Source organism: Arvicanthis niloticus, chromosome 16 (assembly GCF_011762505.2).
Source record: "Arvicanthis niloticus isolate mArvNil1 chromosome 16, mArvNil1.pat.X, whole genome shotgun sequence".
NCBI classification, from domain to species: domain Eukaryota; kingdom Metazoa; phylum Chordata; class Mammalia; order Rodentia; family Muridae; genus Arvicanthis; species Arvicanthis niloticus.
In genome coordinates this window covers 69809448-69829242 of record NC_047673.1, presented here as the reverse complement: position 1 = coordinate 69829242, position 19795 = coordinate 69809448, and the positions used below count along the sequence as shown (strand labels likewise).

At 37.7% G+C, this 19795-nt stretch overlaps 1 protein-coding gene across 20 annotated transcripts in view; it reads right to left on the bottom strand.

Annotated features, from left to right (window-relative positions):
* Positions 1 to 19795, bottom strand: part of Cdc42bpa (CDC42 binding protein kinase alpha) — a 217834-nt gene that overhangs the window by 42243 nt on the left and 155796 nt on the right. For 9 of the 20 annotated variants that reach the window (XM_076914596.1, XM_076914601.1, XM_076914598.1 and 6 more), the window contains 8 exons: positions 19107 to 19354; positions 14752 to 14857; positions 11666 to 11790; positions 9984 to 10089; positions 9466 to 9614; positions 7160 to 7251; positions 3738 to 3814; positions 2680 to 2727 (listed from right to left, as the gene is read on the bottom strand). In XM_076914596.1, coding sequence (XP_076770711.1) covers positions 2680 to 2727; positions 3738 to 3814; positions 7160 to 7251; positions 9466 to 9614; positions 9984 to 10089; positions 11666 to 11790; positions 14752 to 14857; positions 19107 to 19354 — 951 coding nt within the window. The remainder of the gene's footprint in view (positions 1 to 2679; positions 2728 to 3737; positions 3815 to 7159; positions 7252 to 9465; positions 9615 to 9983; positions 10090 to 11665; positions 11791 to 14751; positions 14858 to 19106; positions 19355 to 19795) is intronic. The other 11 variants (XM_076914597.1, XM_076914600.1, XM_034520050.2 and 8 more) reach the window with 2 other exon arrangements.

The following is a 19795-nucleotide window of genomic DNA, read 5'->3' as shown; positions in this document are numbered from 1 at the left end:
GGATTAACTACACAGCTTGACTTAAGGCATCCTGCTCTTACCATCTCCCCATCCTGATAAAAAGTCCAGCATTCACATGAATTGTGAATAAACAGAGAAAACAATCTCAGGAAAAATCGTGAATAGGAGACTAGTTTGGTGTTTTTTAAAACAATGAAATGATAATTTTAATAGCCCAAAGCAAAGAACAAAAATAGAAGAAGAGCAGAGGTAAACTTGGAGGCAAGGACTACTAGTAGCAAAACTGAGAACTCTGAAGGTAACCCTGGACATGTGTGTGGGGAAGGAATGAGAAGACAGATGATATGTAGTCACAACACCAAATCAAACCTGTGATTCTACTTAACACAAACTTCCCTCTGTCCTAAATGTGGACGGTTCAGCTGCAATTAAACGTTAGTCCTTCAACATTCTTTTTTATAGTAATCACAGAAGCTAGAAGAGGATGACCAGAGGATGGTATTTGAGGTTAGTTAAGGATCAGAACCTACTTACTGCAGGGAAAGCCACACATTATAAAGAAGATGCATAATATAACCAGATGTAGAATAGAAAATAATGAAGATTCAATTACTCCTCAAGTATCTAAATACCTAACAATAGGACCCATGAACTTGTATTTCATAGCATTGTATCATGGATGTGAAACATAAACATACCAAAGATTTGATGCTACTATTGAAACATAATTTTACTATGACTTTAATAATAAAATGAGTGAATGGTTAACACTGGGAAAGATGGTCATAGTTATAAACAATGAACAAAAGAAACAAGAGGGTTATATAATAAAGTATAAATTAAGAATAGAAACTTTTTTAAAATGGGAGCTCATTGTTAGCTCTCCCTCTAATAGAAAAAACTATCATTTCTCAACAGTAATGGGATTCAACAATTCCAAAGAAGGTGCTGTGGTTCATATTACTAGTGAGTGAAGGCTAAGTAAGGAGCAAGGACAGCAGCATTTCAGTGAAGTAACACTGGCAGGTAAGAGACGGAGCTAGAGGTGAAGAGAAGATAACCAACACAGTAAGAAAAGAGACTAAAATTCTCAAAGGCATTATGCAATTCCTTTAAATATTCAAACCACTTTATGAGTCTAGGGCCATAACTTCCAACTATTTGTCAGATGAGCAAACCTAGGTATTGAAAGGCCGGGTAATCTCCTTCAAACTCTATGAGGTTTACTAGAACAGCAGGAGAACAGAAACTCATGCCTTGGAAAGTGGGAAGCAAAACCAAAGCAAAACCAAAACAAAACCCCCACAACAACGCCCACAGAAGCCCAGCAGCGTTTGTGCGTCCGCTCCCCTTCACTGTGTACTAGGAATCCCTCTGCCCTTTCTAAGAGTCAGCTCTGTTCCTGGATGACTTGTGTTGTGGAACAGCTGCTGAGGGGCCCTGGGTCTGGCTTGGGTCTTGCACTTCCTTTCCATCTAGAGGAGCAGACTCAGCACCCCTGCAGCGGGAGTCTGCAGGGGAACACTCTACCCGAGTGCCAGGGGACGGAGACAAGAATTTGTTTAGGAAAAGTGAAAATAGTTTATCAGTAAAAAAACCTCAATAATTCACTCAAGCTTTCTAATGTGGTAATGAAAGAGCAATATTGTTTTAGCATAACAAACAGCACACTGGAACATGGAGTGTGATATTTTCAGGACAGTTATCTTTCAAGTACACTACAGAACTATCCAGCATAATTAATTGTTTTAAGAACAACAAAAATTTCTATTTTGGAGGGAAACAGGTTTAGGCATATTTTTCAAACACACCAAAAAGTCTCTTTGTTGTTTAGAAATTTGAAAAAAAATATAAAAAAATTTCCAGTGAAAAATTATGCTGAAATCATCTTCTGAATATAATATTGTACTTTATTGTTATTCCTAATATAACAAAATATTAGGAATAAAATATTTAATGAGTTTCCCCTTATTTAAAAAAACCTTAATATGTATTGTTTACATTTAAACTCTTTCATCTTTTAATTTCTGCAGAGTCTGCATGTTCAACATGATATCAAGGATTCTGACTCATCTAAAGTGGAACAGAAAATGAATCTAACAGGCAGTGCAGGTGGGGAACGAATGCATCACGCATTTACTAGAAACCTTTACAGTGTTAAATCTACACAATTAATTCAGATAGAATATATTAATGCAGCAAAATGAGGTATATAGTGTACATATTTACTTAAAATCACTTTGTACATTAGAAATCTGCATTAAAATTTAATTTATATTCTTAATGTGTTATAATAAAACTGAGAAGTTAACTCTTAAATGTCACTTTTTAAATTACTTCGTCAGAGGCTTCTTTTAAACAACACAGAAACAGCAAAGTGCTAAAGAGAAAGGAGAGAGTAAAAGCTAAACCATGAAAGACAAAAGGAGCCGTTTATCATAGACAGAGACAGTATGTAAGCAAGCATTCCAGTCTTTCTTGTAAAGAATGGAAACACAGAGATCTGCCAAAGGCCAAAGCATTTTCTAAAAGTTTTTTTTTTTTTTAACTATATTACACTTAATGATAGACTGTTATATTTATAAGATGAAAGCATTTGGCTCACATATATTTCCAAGTGATATTTCGAAAACCGACTGCATTACTAGGCAAATTCTTCAAATCAATTCACTGATCTTTTTTACTGAAGGATGCATTTGTTGAAAATCAAAGACTTACGTCATCCAAAAAATCAATCAGTGAGGATGAGGAAGAAGAAAATGAATCCTATTTAACGAATTCAGCAATAAAAAAAATAGAAAATATGGATGAAGCAATTTAATACAAACAAATAATAAATCAAAATTTTGTAAAACAATTGAAAGGCAAATGGCATTTGTTCAAATAAATAAATGAGAAAAGCAGTTACTGCCACCACTGTCAAGAACTTCGGGATTACTTCTCAAAGAGCGATTCTTCCTCCCTTCCCCAAGAAGTGAAATTCAGTTACTGTCCCCAATGTAATAAAATAGCAGTGCATGGCAAATCACCACTAATTAAATTAATGCTACACTTTTGAAGATAACAAAACCAGGGTATTAGAGTCTCGGTTCCATACTCTTCCCGATGGAATAAGTGATAAGAGGGGTCTGTCATCTGTGCTCTCTGCACATTCCAGAACTTAGAGCCAAGCCTGTGCACAGATCCAGGGTCTCTAACTGCTGCACAAGGCCATAACCAATAACTTATATTTTCTGACACGAAACATACTTTGGCAGTATATTACTTTTTTCAGTAAAATATTTAAATAAAAAGGAAAGAATGACAAAGAGTGACATAATCACTATTTCAGAGTACAGCTAACAGAGTGTAGGTTAGCACTTTTATCGACAGCAGTCAGTGCACACTGCTTAAGGAGCTGACTTGAACAGGAGCCAGCAGTAAGCTGCAGTGACCACTCTTGCGTTCACTTATTTTTATTGTGCTTTGGAGAAAAAGAAAATTATTTCAAAAATTGGGATTTTTTTCCCCTACTTTCACTGTTTCTTCAGGGAGTTGAAGTTGCTTTTAAGTCTAAGAACAGCTTTTGGTTTCAGACTCTTAGGTGTTTTTATTATACAAATGTGGTCATACTTCCATAAGAATGCAGACATTCCTTCCTTACATGTTTCTATTCACTTATTTATATGATGCTAGGTTCTCTTATGTGGCGGTTATTAAAGTTTTACTGCAAGTAAATTTAGGTCCCAGAGTGAATTGCAGACAGACCCCAGAGGGTCTTCAGAGCAGTTACTTACTTCAAATTGGTCCAGAGCATCGGTAGGCGTATTCAAAAATGCCAAGAAAGAATGCTGTGAGTCTTGGTGCTCTATACCTAGAAAACAGCGGCAACTTTTTTTTTAAAGTAGAACAACTAAAAATAAATTTCATGGATAACCTCTCCTGTCTCAATCTATTAAAGTTTTTAAAAATAAAACTACTATGTTTCGAGGTTGATTGTATTAACTTTACATAGTTAAAAAACCAAAATACATTAGTGTTTCCCAGACTCAACACTTAAACTAGGCTAGCTTACAAGATAGTCCTTTGAGTCACTAGTTAACGTCTCCATCTCCTTATACCAGTTCTCAACATGGGGCTCATAACGCTTTTGGTGGGTCGAACAACCCTTTCACAGATAGCCACATCCTGTGTATCAGATGTTCACATTAAGATTCATAACAGCAGCAAAATTACACTTATGAAGTAGCAACGAAATAACTTTAGGGTTGGAGGTCACACACATGAGGAACTGTATTAAAGCATCACAGCATTAGGAAGGCTGAGAACCACTGATCTAATACATCATAATAAAATAAAGTATCTTTTGGGCAATTTGAAAAAAAAATAAAACTAGAAGCTTGTTTATTTGTGATTTTTCTAAATTCATTTACCAGCCAAACAAGGTACATCTTTTGAAATACTTTTTAAAAAATAGTCTTTTCAGCATTTATGAAATATAATATTTATTTCATTAATAAAATAAATATAGTTAATTACATTTTTCCTATATCAGATATTAGCTTACTGAAGACTGAAGAATCCAAAATTCATTTTTTTCTCAGATGAATTTTTTTTAAAAAGTACATATACTTTTTGGCTATGATAAATTTAAATACATATCTCAAAAAATTCTCTAAATATAAAGATGATAATATTAGGGGAGATAAAGCAAAAATAGCCTATCATAATTAATTTTAAAAAATTGTATATACAAATGTTTTTCCTTCATGTATGTCTGTACACCATGTGCATGCAGTGCTTGTGGAGGCCAGAAGGAGGCAGCAGAACCCAGGGACAGGTGTTAGAGAATGCTGTGGGTGCTCGAGGTTAAACCTGGTCTTCTAGAAGGCCACCAGTGCTCTGAACTGCTGAGCCATCTCTCCAGCCGCCGCTGTACAGCGTCTGCCTTCTCTATCATGAAGACCTGCCACCTGGTCTGTGTTTCTCTACGGAGCACAGGGCAGGCACTCTCTGTATCTATATTTGGGTGCATGACCGTGCATGACCGTGCATGTACATTTAGAGGTCAGAGGTCAGTTGTCAGTTGTTAGGGATCTTCCTTTGTTGCTCTCCATTTTGTTTTGTTTTGCTTTTGAAACATGGTCTTTCACTAAAACTAAAGTTCACATTTGGTTAAAATGGCTTGCCAGTGAACTCCATGGTTTTTTTTTTTTCCTTGTCTTTCAGTGCTGGGATTTTAGGTGTATCACCCTGGGTGATAGGAATGTGGGTGCTCAGAATCTGAAATCAGATACTCATGGTCACAAAGCAAGCATTTTTACACAGTCAGTCATCTCCCAATCACTGATTTATGTGTTTCTCAATATTAATATTATTCTAATATATCATAATTATCAAACAGGCAGTTCAGATAGTCAATGAATATTTATTATGAGCCTATTATGAACAGCTGAGATGGCTCAGCAGCTAAAGGCTCTTGCTGCCAAGCCTGAAGACCCAAGTTCAATCTCTGAGACCCACAAGGTGAGAGAACTAAATTCTGAAAGTTGTTCTCTAACCTCTGTATGTATGCCAAGGCATGTACTGCCTCCCTGTCTCTCTGTCTCTGTCTGTCTGTCTGTCTGTCTGTCTGTCTGTCTCTACACACACACACACACACACACAAATGTTATAGAAGGTACTTTTCTAGATATTGGGAATAAAATAGTAAATAAAGTATAGAAAAGGACTTTACCCTCATTTTGTAAATTCATTTATATAGCACATTATATCATGATGTAATATAATGAAAATTTGCAATATTATGAAAAAGAAAGCCTTTGTTTAACATGCTTTCATAAAGCAATGTGCCAGAAACTTAAAAGTCTTTTAGGTTTGGATATAATATAAATTTAATGCAGTCATTTGATTTGTCAGTTTTATTTGGCACAGGTGTCATTCTGGTTAAATTGCTTTTAGAACCACAGGCACTCATATTATATACTGTCTTTCTTCCTTAATATACTTCTCCACTGTTTATGAATTAAAATCAAGCATGATCATTTGGCAGGATGGCTTATCCTTGTACTGTGAGTTCTTACTCACTTTTTGTCATTACAAAATTCAATCAACAAAAAACCTGCAACAAAGTACTTTAGTGCTTTATGTGGTTAGTCTATTCTCCTTAGTATAAGCAGGCATTAAAAACCCAACCAGACAGACCCAACCCTCTCTGTCTTATGGATATGGGAAATAATAAAGAAACACTCAGACAAAAACAAAGCCCATATATTAATTCAGTAATTGATGATGGCCATTGCCAGAAATTTTTTTGATAATTCTATATAAAATGTCTTTATTAAATAAGTCACATTCTGAATTTATTTTTACTAAATCATCACCCTTGTAATGTCCACATTATGGAAAAATTGTATAAGAGGTTTATATCATAAGGTTATGACATGCTCTGAGCTAGGTCCATGTAAAAAGAACAAAAGTTCTCAAGAAAATAATAATAAATCTTGGGAAATCTTAAAGGACAAACAATGTAAAAATCAATATGGAAAAAGACAACAAACATGCAAATAATTCTTCATTACTAAAACAATTAATACTGAGTTAGTCATCTTAATTATTTTATATTGTTTTCCTGTTTTTCCTGTACCTGTAAGATTTTGTATGCTGTAGGCACATAGAAAGATAATAACTGCAATCCTAGCACTCTGGGGAAGTGGGCAAGAGGATTCTGAATTCAAGAACACCATGGGCTATTCAACAAGACTCTGCCCCCCCATACAACCTCCCCCTTTTCAAGTTTCTTCACTAAGTTCTAATGTTAACACACAATACCACTATTGAAGTGACTACCTCATATGACAAGTGAGAAGATTATAAATACATCAGAAAATACTTTTATCCCTACTTAAAAGTTACTTATAAAGTATATTTCAACACTGAAATAACAGTCAAATTCATGGCAAAGTGGTCATTTCTGTAATTAAAAACTCTTAATATAATGTATATTAACTAATACATAATCGCTCAGCCAGGCTGCATGTATGTATCTATGCACATGTATGTACACATGAATGTGTGTGTGTGTTTGTATGAACTCTTAAGGGTGTGTGCATGTGTGGTTGCTAATGTAAAGAATTCTCCATCTATGCAGTAAGCTGGGTCTTCCGCAATAACAGCCATTCAGTACAGCAAGTGCCGACGCAAACACACATTCTCATACCCTTTTCAGATCTAAGTTCTTCAGTGTCCTTTATCAGCTGCTCAATTTCGGACAACAGTTCCAAGTTCTTCTTCTCTGAGTCTTTCAGTTTACTTAAATAAGCAGGGAAAGGAAAAGAGTCATTAGTTTTGTTTAGCTGGGCTTATTTGGTTTAAATGTCTGTGAGGCTAAATTAGAAGACTGTTAACTACTACATGAAGACAAATGCAGCCTGTCACCTGCTATTATGCAAATTAATAAAGCAAGCCAGGCTCATTCATTTCGATAAAGATGGTGGCTGCCAGGTCTGCAATGCAGCTCAGTTGCAGAAGACTTGCCTGGCCCCTGTGCAGGAAGCCCTAGCTCAACCCCTAGCACTGGCAAGCATCAGTACAGGACTGAGGCTGCTGCTGCACTGTAAGGACTGGGCAGAGAGGCTACAACCTGCCTTTATAGAAACATCTGATGACCCTGAGCTGAATTATTACATTTAACAATATTATGAAACCAAAAGTTAATTTTAGAATCCTGTTAGACTTTCTTCATATATCACCACGTAGCTAAAGCTACAAGAAAAAATTTCTCTTTTAACGCTTCACAAGCATATTTAATTAAAACATACTTAATTTATGCCTGTGTCATTTACATTAAAAGTTTATAATTCAACATTAGTGTGTCTGCCCTTCAATAAGAAAAAAAATGACTATAGCTTAAGTCTTAAGGCAGCAATCCACTCAAAATTAAATTTGTAGTCCTGTGTTTCTTCTCATGCTTTTGGAAGTTCTGGTATTTTTGAGCCAGAAGGATTTTTAAATTTATAGTTTCATTTTTACTGTGAACTTACTATTGTTCCAATGTTACCCACTAACTGATTTATTTAAAAATTTATTAATCTTTCTTCATATGTGTGTGTTTGTGTCTGTCTGAGTTTATGTGTACCACATGCAAACAGATTCCCTAAGGAGGTCCCAACATTTTGGATTCTATGGAACTAGACTTATAGGCAGTTGTGAGGTCTGTGATCTAACTGCTGAAAAATCAAACCTTGGTCCTCTGCAAAACCACTGAGGACTCTGAATTGCTGAGCCATCTGTCCAGTCCTATGACTTATTTATGAACCATTTTTATATCTAATCCAATTAAAAACTTTTGTTTCATCATTTATGCATATAAAATAGAATTTGTTTTACTGTTACAACAAAAATCAAGGGGATATGTTTAGTAGCTTACTGCCCTGGATACTATAAGTTTGCTTATTTTTAAATAAATAAAGGAACCTGAAAATAATCATAATTATTTTGCCTTTACAAAACTTAACATCTGGAACCCCCAAACAAACAAATACCCACAAAATTTAACATCAATAAAATGACCATTTGTAAAAGACCTATAGTAGAGTTCCCAATTTTCAGATATTTGTATTTTGTTTTGGCTACAAGTTTCATTCTATACAGAATGTGAGAGAATTTTAGATTTAATAGAAAAAAATTGAGTTAATTAAACTTAAGATATAAGGAGGAAAATAAAGAATGGAATATTATTTAAAACTAATTATCTATGAATAAGCCTGAATAAAACAAGGCTGTATGAGATGTTACCTAGAATCACATCTTTCCTTTTTGTGGTCACTGTTTCATGTGTACATGTCTGGGTGTACGTGTGCAGCTGTGCAGGGCAGAGGCAAGGTCAACGTCTTCCTCCACAGCGCCTCACCTTAGGCTTGGAGAGTTTCTCACTGAATTTGGAGCTCATTGATCTTGCTAGGTACCTGGACAATGAGCTGGAATTCTCATTCTCTCTCGTTCTTTTTTTCCATCTCCCTCTCCCTCTCCCTCTACCTCTCCCTCTCCCTCTTCTCCCTCCTCTCCCTCTCCCCTTCTCTCCCTCTCTCCCTCTCTCCCCCTCTCCCCCTCCCCCTCTCCCTCTCCCTCTCTCCCTCTCCCCTCCCCTCCCCTCATCTCCCCTCATCTCCTCTCCTCTTTCTTTTCAGTCCTGGGATTATAGGCAGATGCTATGGCTCCAGCATTTTTTTTTTAAATGTGGGGCTCAAATTTAGGTCTTCATGCTTATAAGGCAAGCACTTTAATGACTGAGCTAGCTCCCCAAACCTGTTCTTCACTTTTGTTGGGAGGTGGGGGCATGGGCACGCAAGGCAAGCACTATACTACTAAATCACATTCCCAATCTTCTGGGCATCATTTTTGCTTAAAAAACAAACAAACAAGCAAACAACAACAACTAAAATCCCTAACAGATAGGCAACTAAACATGTAACTTCAACAAGCTTGCTTATAAACTACTCTAGTGACTAGATTATTGGTCCTTACCATTCTGTTATGATGTTAGATGCTTTGACTTTATTCAGCTCTTCCTGGATGGCCTGTTTAGCTCTTATTTCTGCATCCAAGGCAGACTGCAACTCTAGTCTAGCTGACATGTCCAGTTTTGCAAAACGACGCATTTTCCAGGGCATATCCTATAAAATAATATGGCTATGTGTTAGTTCCCTCCTATTTTATTCTTAAAATTAAATTTCAAAATATAAGGGAATCTAGCAGCTATTTTATAAGCAATATCACTGATAGCAGTAGAACTGACACATAACTTGTAAAAATACATTTTCATTAAACCCAGAAATAACAGTAAGTATGCATAAATAAACAATTATTTTTTTCTTTTCAGTTCCTTCAATAAGTAGCTACACAATCAGAGCCAACAGTAATGTGTTATACTTTCTTATAAAGATCTAAAATATTTCTCACGAGAGCTTTTACAGCAGTCAGATTTATCATGTGCTTTCTGCTTGTTAAAGAGATGAGCCTCTGTGTAAGACGGCAGCGCTTACTGTTGCTCGTGTCCCCAAGCTGGAATTTCTTAACGCTTCCAATTCTTCAGTCATTTTAGAAGCTAAAGCCTGAAGATAGCCTCGTGCATCCTTCTCATCGCTCACCCTAGAGTACACACACACATACAAAGGTGGACATCGTACAAAGTAAAACAATGGAAAACTAGATGTATGTGACTTAAAGCTTCATAAAGAACCAAGTGCCAAAAACTTAAAGAAATACTTAGAGAACTCCTTAAATATAAATCCAATGGTGTAGACAAGAATTAAACACTAACAAACTAACAGTTCTGTTTTCTGGAACACAAGTAAATTTTCACAATCTGGGCACATGTGTAAGCAAAGATTAGTTATCAGAAGAACTCTACAGTTAGGTCAGTATAGACATATTTGGGTTATGATTTAAGAAGGGTATTAGAAATCAGATAAAGGCCGGGCGGTGGTGGCACACGCCTTTAATCCCAGCACTTGGGAGGCAGAGACAGGCGGATTTCTGAGTTCGAGGCCAGCCTGGTCTACAGAGTGAGTTCCAGGACAGCCAGGACTACACAGAGAAACCCTGTCTCGAAAAACCAAAAAAAAAAAAAAAAAAAAAAAAAACAGATAAAGGAAAGTAGAAAACTGACTAAGCTGATATAATCACAGGAAATTAAAATCCTCAATAAATAATAAACTGGTTTGTAAATATATAAAGGAACTAGCAATTTTAATATAAAGGTTAAAGTGGGTAAAGATTTAAATAAATATAAAAGTTATTAAAAAAAATTCTTCCTGAAGGAGCTGAAGGGGCTTGAGGCCCCATGGGAAGAGCGACAATACCAAACAACCAGAGCTTGCAGGATCTAAACCACCAGCCTGGGAACACATAGGGAGGGACCCATGGCTCCAGCTGTATATTTAGGTGAGGATAGCGTTGGGCATAGGTGGGAGAGGAGGTCCTTGTTCCTGTGAAGGTGGGATGCCCCAGTGTCGAGGAATTCAAGGGCAGGGAAGGGGGAGTGTCTGGATGGGTGGGGGTACACCATCATAGAAGCAGCAGGATGGGGGGCAAGATTTAGAAGTTCCTGGGGGGGGGGGGCGGGGAAATCGGGAAAGGGGATAATTTCTGGAATATAAATAAGTAGAATTTCCAATAAAAATACATTAAAAATTTTCAAAAAAAAAAAAAAGAAAGAAAGAAAGGAAGGAAGGAAGGAAGGAAGGAAGGAAGGAAGGAAGAAAGGAAGAAAGAAAAAAGTCTTCACTGGGTTCCTCTTTCTCCATGAAGTATAAGCATGGTAACAATCATTTAGTAAATGAAGATGACAAAATTCATAGGCCAAATAATCAGAGTCAGTCCTCAGAGTGTAAGAAGCAGTTTGTGAAGCTAAGCCCCAATCTTTTAAGGTTTTAAAAATGCCGTATGTGAACTGCTATGTTATCCTTACAAACACACTAGTGTTCATCTTTTACATTTTTCTCAGGCTATCAGTTTCTTAAAATAACCACAAATATGGCAGTTTTGACCTTAGGGAACACCAAAAGCAAATGGAAGTGTTTCTTAAGTTCTTTAAAGGCTTACTTTTCCATTTTTTACAAGTGTAAGGTAACTTTATTTCCATGGCAAAGGAAGACAATGAGGGGTTAGGACCTCACCCAGGCCACAGCCCTGCCCCCCACAACAGCACTGGGAGGGCACTCACCACTGGATTATCTCTGTGATTTGGGCTTCCCAGTGGGCGACAGATTCCTTCTTATCTGCTAGATCTTTGACCTCTTCTTCTAAGTGCTGGTTTCGCAAACTCACGCTCTCATACAAGGACGTCAGCTAGAAGGTAGTTTGAAGGCAGGGGTGGTGAACAAGACATTACAGTACTTAGACACCTATTATCCCATCTAATAATCTTCAATTAAAATTGTTTGTTTTTTTATTATTCTATACCACACTGAAGACACACTGAAGAATTTAGTAACAATGAACACATTGAAATGTCCTGCTTTCTTTCTTGCCTTTCATCAAGCCCTACATGAAACTGGTCTTAATTGTGAATACTCATCAACTTGAAAAAAATTATCCAATTCCTCAGGCCAAACAGTCTTTTCCTTCCTCTGTCACTCCCACCTCCCTTTTCTGCAAATGTCCTGTTAACTTATAATAGTCTTATAAAGAATTACAAGCACACACACAAATGGTTGTGAGCCACCATGTGGGTGCTAGCAATTGAATCCACATCCTCTGGAAGAACAACTGGCACTCTGGCCAAGGGGATACAACACCCTCTTCTGGCCTCCATAGGCACTGCATGCACACGATGTACAGGCATACAGGCAGGTAATATATACATAAAATAAAAATAAAAATTATTTAAAATATAAAAGGAAACTATACAAATGACTACTAGTTCAAACAAATGAAGAAAATAAAATAATGTACTTAACAGTAAAAGAAATGGATGCTGTAAGTGAATTCTCAAGAGCTCAACATACACCTTCAACAACCACCCCACCTCCCAACAGCAATCTTCTCATACTCCAGGAAAAAATGCATTTTAATTATATAAAATTATCTGTAACATATATTGGTTTAAAATGAAGCTCTTTCACTTTCAATATAAACACTTTGAACCTCAGTTTAAACTTGGGGCTTAGAAGATGGCTCAGTCAATAAATTTCTCTTGCGCAGGTATGAACACCTGAGTTCTGGGCCTCAGGACAGAGGTAAAAAGGCAGAGTGGCAGGATGCATCTGGCATCTGCAACCCCAGCATAGGGTGGAGTAAGGAGCAGTGAGCTCCATCTGACTTCAACTAGAGACCTTAGCTTTAAAAAGCGGGGGCGGGGGGGGGGCGGGTGGGAGAAAGGTCTACTGAGGAACATACCCACTGTCAACTTGTAGTCTTCACTCCATCTACCTGAGCACACACATACACACAAATACCATAGAAACATTTTAAAACAAACCTCCTATTGTTGAAATTTCTATTTAGAACAAAAACCAACCTAGGTTTGTTATGTTAAATCATGATCCACTGAGAATGTGACACAACTGTTTGACATGTCACTTATTTTTTTGCAGGTTTCTTAATGAAATACAACATTTAACAATTTACAGGGGTGGTTACTTTGTTTCAGTGTTTGGAAAGTGCCTTCCCTTTTTTTTCTGGTTTGCTTCTTCTCTTCTCTCCTGCTGAGGTTCAGCTCTCCGTCTTTTACCCTCTGAGTATCACGAGCCTTTTCTGGTTGCTTTTAGGATTAGGATCCTAAACCAATATAGGTATTGGTTTCTGCTTTGGGCAGTTTTGTGAGTCAGCAGTTTTATAGATTCTGGCATTTCTAGGTCATTAATTCTTCAAATACTGTTTCTGCAACAGTCTCACCCACCTCTCCTTTTGGGAAGACAAATATTCACGTTAGTTCTCATCATGTCTCCCACACTCCTATGTCCCCCTTTTGTTTTGTTTTTATTTTTTGAAGCCCTGTCCAAACTTAATCTTTTTTGTTTATTTAGTTGTGCATTTACTGTTTCCAATATGTCAGTAAAACTTTCTTTTAAGTATTTTGGTAATTTAATTTTTAAAAGTTCTGTTTGATTATTCTGTATAAAATCCAGTTACTTGTTCAAATTCTTCACTTCATCTCCTTTCTCGAGCATATAATATAGTTATTTAACACTGACGTATACACATTGCATGCGGAGAACTCTCATACCTCTGTTTATACTCACTGCCTTGTGTTCACTCTCATTTTGTAATTTTGTTTGTGCTATTTTATCCTCCTGCTGGCTTTTCAGTGATTTGTGTGGGTTTGTTGGTATGCCTGGCAACTTTCTTCATGTATGTGATATATTATGTACAAAAATTTTCTTAAATTACAAAAAAAAAATCTCATGCTACTACTACCCACCCATTTCCTGACAAATGGTCCGCACCTGCAATTAGTTGCTGCATTTCTTTCTTCCTTGTACATTTTCAGAGATCCTAGGTCAGCCTTTTTCACATGTAATGTTGATGGGGACAAGTTTTCTAAGAAAAGCTTTTCACAGAAATGTTTACATGATGAGAAATCATATTGTTTTAAATTTTATATGTCATGTTGACTGGAATAGAGGAGCCCAAATATTTGGTAAATTCTTATTATGAATATGTCTGTGTGGATACTCCTGGGTGAAACTGACATTTAAGTCAGTACAGTGAATAACATAGATTATCCTCCCTAACATTGCAGGCACTCCAGGCAAAAGGGAATCTGACAAGCTATGTTCAAAGAGAAACTGCAAGTCTTTGATCTCGAGCCTGCTGACGAATGGACTGGAAGTCTCCTGTTTTCAACACTGCAGCTGCTAGGACTTGTCAGTTTATAACTTTAGTAATTTATTGTTAGTAATAAGTCCCTGCACATACATAGCCATACACACACACACACACACACACACACATACATATGCAACACACATACACAGACAGGCTGGCATGGTGATACATGACTGTAATTCTAGTAGAGGTAGAAGAATTAGTAATTCAAGGCTAATCTCAGCTATAAAATAAGTTCAAGGCCAGCCTGGGCTACATGAAACACTGTCTCAAATAAAAGGTGGTGATGGGGAGAGGTTCAGGAGGGCAAAAAGATAGGAGGAGCAAAACTAAGTCTAACACAAGTGGGTATAGTAAAAACTTGTCATTCAAACACTGCCACCATGAAATATCACAGCAAATATAAAGTGACAATCATGGTATAAACCACAGTGCTCCACACCTAGCATGCACTTGACCAAAGGAGATACAACCACTCACCTTATCAAGTTCACTTGTTAATTTTTTATTTTCTTCAGTTAATAATACTTTTTCTCGTTCATATTGTTGTTTGAACTCATTTTCAAATTCTTCCCTTTCACTTTGACTAACACAATTCAAAACAGAAAATCAGAAAAAGGAATTGGATCAAAATTTAACTGAAAAAAATTTGTGTAACAGTTATATAGCAAATATGTAGAAATCAGAATAAACTAGCTTATTAATATCAGTAAAACAGTTAATACTTAGAAATTAATAATTATCTGAATCTTGATATTTAATAATATTGGTTTGAAATGATTTCAATGTAACAGAAAAGTTATAAACATATAAAAAACCTCTGTGTCTCTTTGCCTAGATGTCCCAATGGTTAGCTTTGTCCATCAGCTGCTAGATTACTGTGTGTGTACAGTATTTTCCTGACCAACTAAGAGGCAGGTGCAGATGTTATTCTTCTGACCTATAATCCAGACTGTATGTCCCAAAGCCAAGTAAGTACATGTTTAGCTTCCGCCAGCACGTGTCTTAATTAGCACTACTACCAAGTCTTCCTGATTTAAGTCTCCCATCAGCTCAATGCTGTCTGTTTCTTATCTAGTCCCAAGCCAATTGAAAAACATGGGCTGTGCCTGGCAGTTTCTTTCTCGTTTTCCCTTTGTACAAAGTAGTTTCTTTGTCTTCTCTAGGTCTCACAACAGTTTTAAGGAGTGCAGGGTGTAGGGTGTAACTGTGTAGGGTGACCCTCACCTGGAGTTTGTCTGAAGTTATGAGTGTGCAGCACTACAGTCTTGTCAGCATAGGCACAGGTGCTGGTGGGTAAGAACCTGTCTGTGCACAGCAACAGCTGAAGCTAAAAGCACTTTGAACCTTTCATTAGCGTCACCACCCAAGAGCAGCTACTTCCAGATGAGGGGTGCTGACTATCTGTAAGACCTACACTATCATCATTGTCTTCAGGCCTCATCATAAGAGCTAGGACCACAGCCAAGACCAAGTGCAGATGTGAATGAGGGGACTTACACAATGAAGAACTGACACTTCTATAAATTTATATAGGGAAAAGTAGGGAGTAGCATATGCACATTCCAGGAGTGGGAGGCCGAGGATGGTCAGAGCAAATATACCAAGTTTACTCAATGTACAATCTGGGATTTGTGGTTCAATGCATTAATTCAATAATTAGGTGTGAGTTTTCATTGCTAGCCTGAATCAAGGAGCTTCGCATGAGACTTACCTGACATGTAGCAGTGTCTGTCCTGCTTGGATAAGGAGAATGCTTGAGTGTTTCTACTTCCTAGTTGCTCAGCCACTCTCTACAGTGTCTCCTGAGAACACTTAGAGGACACTTCTCTTGCCACAGTGAGAGGGGGGCTAACATTCTCAACAGGCACCATGGCAGGTGTCCTCTGAGTATATAGGTAATAGTAGAAAATGCCATAACAGAAGCGACATCACTGAAAATGACAGCATCTGGCTGACTGCTGTACCTGCTGCTTCGCTTACAGCTGAACTGTCCACATCCTACCCCTTTGCCCTGGAAATCACACTCATGTGCTTTTAGTCAACAGATGATCCAGCCCTTCTCTCTGCCTACATCTAGACACAAACATGCACAGAGATAATATTATAAAGCATATTTATGGGCAAGACTGATTTACAACTGTTTAGAAGTAAACCATTCTAATGCCTCTCTAAAGAGAGAAGGGAATCCGTTTCTGAAGACTGTGTTGTCATGTTGAGAAATATACTTATGTCCATAAGAATTTGATAGAAGATGTTAGCAACAAAATAAAATTCAGAGCAGATCAGTTCCAGATAATTTTATATAACTGTTTTCAAGTGAATAAAAAATGCAAGTAATGGGGGACCCCAAAATCTGTAACACTTGATTACTAAAGGTAAATTATAATTTAAATTATAAATTCAAGGGAAAAATCCAGCCTGCAAGTGAATGTATCATGGTATTATTTAAAGCCCAAAATGTTATATTTAGTTATATTAAAGAATCTTTCCTGACACAGGAATACCTTTGAAAATTAAATTGCAAAGATGCTTTTCGGAAAAAAGTTCACTAATAATAAACTGAATAAAGTATCAAGTAAAACATTCTTTTTTAAAAATAGTATTAAACAAACTAAGTCTTATATTTTAAAATGACAATAAGCACACTATGTTAGAATCTGAGGTCTGCCTCCATCACGTAAATAAACCAAACCTTTCTGTAAACACCCCCTGTGCTACCTTAACATCCAGTCTACCTTAGCTTCTTCTCATCTGCCTTAGGGAACTCCCTCCTTCTGCCTTCCTGTAAATGCCAATGATCCTCAGAATGCCACCTCACATGCACGTGTCCTCTCCAAATGTTCTCCCTAAGTACTTCATTCAACCTCAGCACCTGGCTCCAATTACTATCCACTATACCAGAAGATCTTGAGATCTATATTGGAAACTTGTTGGAGCTTTAAACTGATGACATACCCCACACATCAATGTCTCCTGAGCATTTTGCATTCAACACTGCCAACTCAACACAAAAACCAGAGCCACTTTCCGAGGTGACGTCACCAGAGCCCACTTACTCTGCAGTCTCTTTTCGCCAGGCAAACCTGCATATGCCTGAGTAAAGCTGATCTTTTCACTGCTCTGTGCCTTCCTCCCAACTCTGCTGAACCATCTATTGGCTAATTTCTGTCAGATTAGAAATGTTATCATTTCTGTCACACACACACACACCACCACCAACAACAACAACAACAAGCAAAGTGACTTGAGATAAACTGCTGCTTGTGCAGGGACAACATTAAGCACCAGGGTTACTTGCACGCTGCTCCACTGGCTCTCCTTCAGGACTCCTTTCTGTGATCACTTTTCCACTGACACTGTTATTACCAAAGTCAAATGATGCTAAGTGCAAATGTCCCTGTGTAGTTCTTTCCTTGGTTCAGATCTCATACTGTCCTGTATACTGACAGACTGGATATGCTGTCTTGATCATGGTCCCAAAAATCATACTTGCCTGGTTTTCTTCCTTTAATTCTCTCAAATCACTCTCATAGTCCTTCCTCATCTTCCATCATCCCAGACTGGGCTGCCCCAGGGCTTCATACAAGGACCTTCTTCTCTCTATGCTTATTCTCCAAATGGCCACACCCAGAGAGAGTGACACCCACAGTTGTATTTCACCCCTGAAAACAGCCTACTCCACATATAAGACTCGATATCTACTAGGCGTCTGAAACTCGTTTACAATGAGTTAATACTCCATGGTATGCTCAGGACTTTTGAACAGATGGGCGGGCTCTCCTCCGTGTAGAATGCTTTCTTCACACTGTAGCATAAATGTGAATTTATTTACTCTTTACTGGGAAGTCACCTTCTCTGTAAAACCTCCCCTAGGATGTCTCTCCTCTTTCCCACTTTGTTTTGTTCTTGGCGCAGATCATTCTGTACTGTGCTCTACGCCATTCTCTTTATTGTCTTTCACCACTGAGAGCAGGCTCCGTGAGGTAGCGACTCTGCTCAGTCTGCTCACTCCTATACTACATCAGTACCTGGCATTCGTTAAGAATGCACCCAAGTGCAAGCATGTGGGCTTCAGTATAGTTAAGAAGGACAGATGCCACATCTGTTCAGCTGTCTGACACCTAGACCCTCAGTGGTACTGACGGCTGCTGTTCTCTTAGCACTCACTTCTGCCCTGCAGTTCTGTTTTCTCTGCAGAATGTCTGAATCTACCACACTTTCCTCCAACCTCAACACTATCTATGGACTGCTGCCTCGTTTTATAGCTGGATTCCTTTAGATGATTCTAAATAGTTCTGCACAAGGTAGCAAGTGACCATTCCAAAATATAAGCACTACCATGTAACTTCCCTCTGACCCATTAGGACACACTGCAAAGCCTTACATTAACCCACAACTTTACCTGGGTGTTTTCTTTTATTTCCATAGCCTCCTCTCTGATCACTCTTGTTTCTCTATGTGTGTATCCACCACAGTTAAGTAGCATCTGTTTTCTGACTGTGTGACATTCTCTTTCTTTTAGGCCCTAGAACATTCTGCTACCTCTTCCTGGGCACTTCCCTCTTACTTCCTAGCTCTTTAAGGGCAGCTAAGGTGTACTTCCTGCTGGACAGGTCCCATGCCCCAAAGGTCCTTCTGGCACCTCTTGGGCTGCTTCCACAGCCCCCTCCCCCACTGCTCCCTCACCGTGCTGCACTAGAGCTGCCTGCTTAGCAATCTTGACTTTTCGCTGCTGGAACTCGGATATTCCTATTGTCTGAGTTTCCTAGGACTTGGCACACAACATACACATAGTAGATATTTGCTAGAGGAGAAAATGATTTGGTTCTTACCTTTCTCTCCTGGTTTTTTCCAATTTGTCTTTTAAAACCATAATTTCTTTGTTGAGAGCAAGTTGCTGGCCCTCTGAGTCATGCAGCTCCTTCTTCAAATTTTTAATCTCATTTGCGTGAATTCCTTCTCTTTTAGATATTTCTTCTTCATAAAAGATACTTTTCTTTTCCAAGTCAGTTTTCAGTTTAGTTATCTCTTGCTGATGTTCTATGCTGCATATTCCTGGTGAGTAACTAATTTGTTTTTGCTATATACATAACAAAAAAATTAAAGAAATAAAATAAGAAACAACTCCTCTCTATCAGGGGCTATATTGGTACATCATTTTTATATATATTCTCACTCAAAAATGTATATGGCAATTAATTATTTCTCTGTCATATATTACAAATACTTTCCTCAGTTTATATGCTTTTATGGTCTGTGTCTCTGATATTTTAGAAAGCCTGCATATTAAGATCAAAAATTTATCTAAGCTTTTTGTTGGCACTTATATGATTTCTTGATTTAAATTTGTTCTAGTTTGCTCTCTGTTGCTATGATGACCAAAAGGAACTCAGGGAGGTACGGGAAGGAGGTGATGGCAGGAGCTTACGGCAACAATCTAGTGACAGGACTAACGTAGAGCTACAGAGAAGTGCTTCTGACTGGCTTGCTCGGCCTGGTTTCTCATGCCTATTGGAGATGG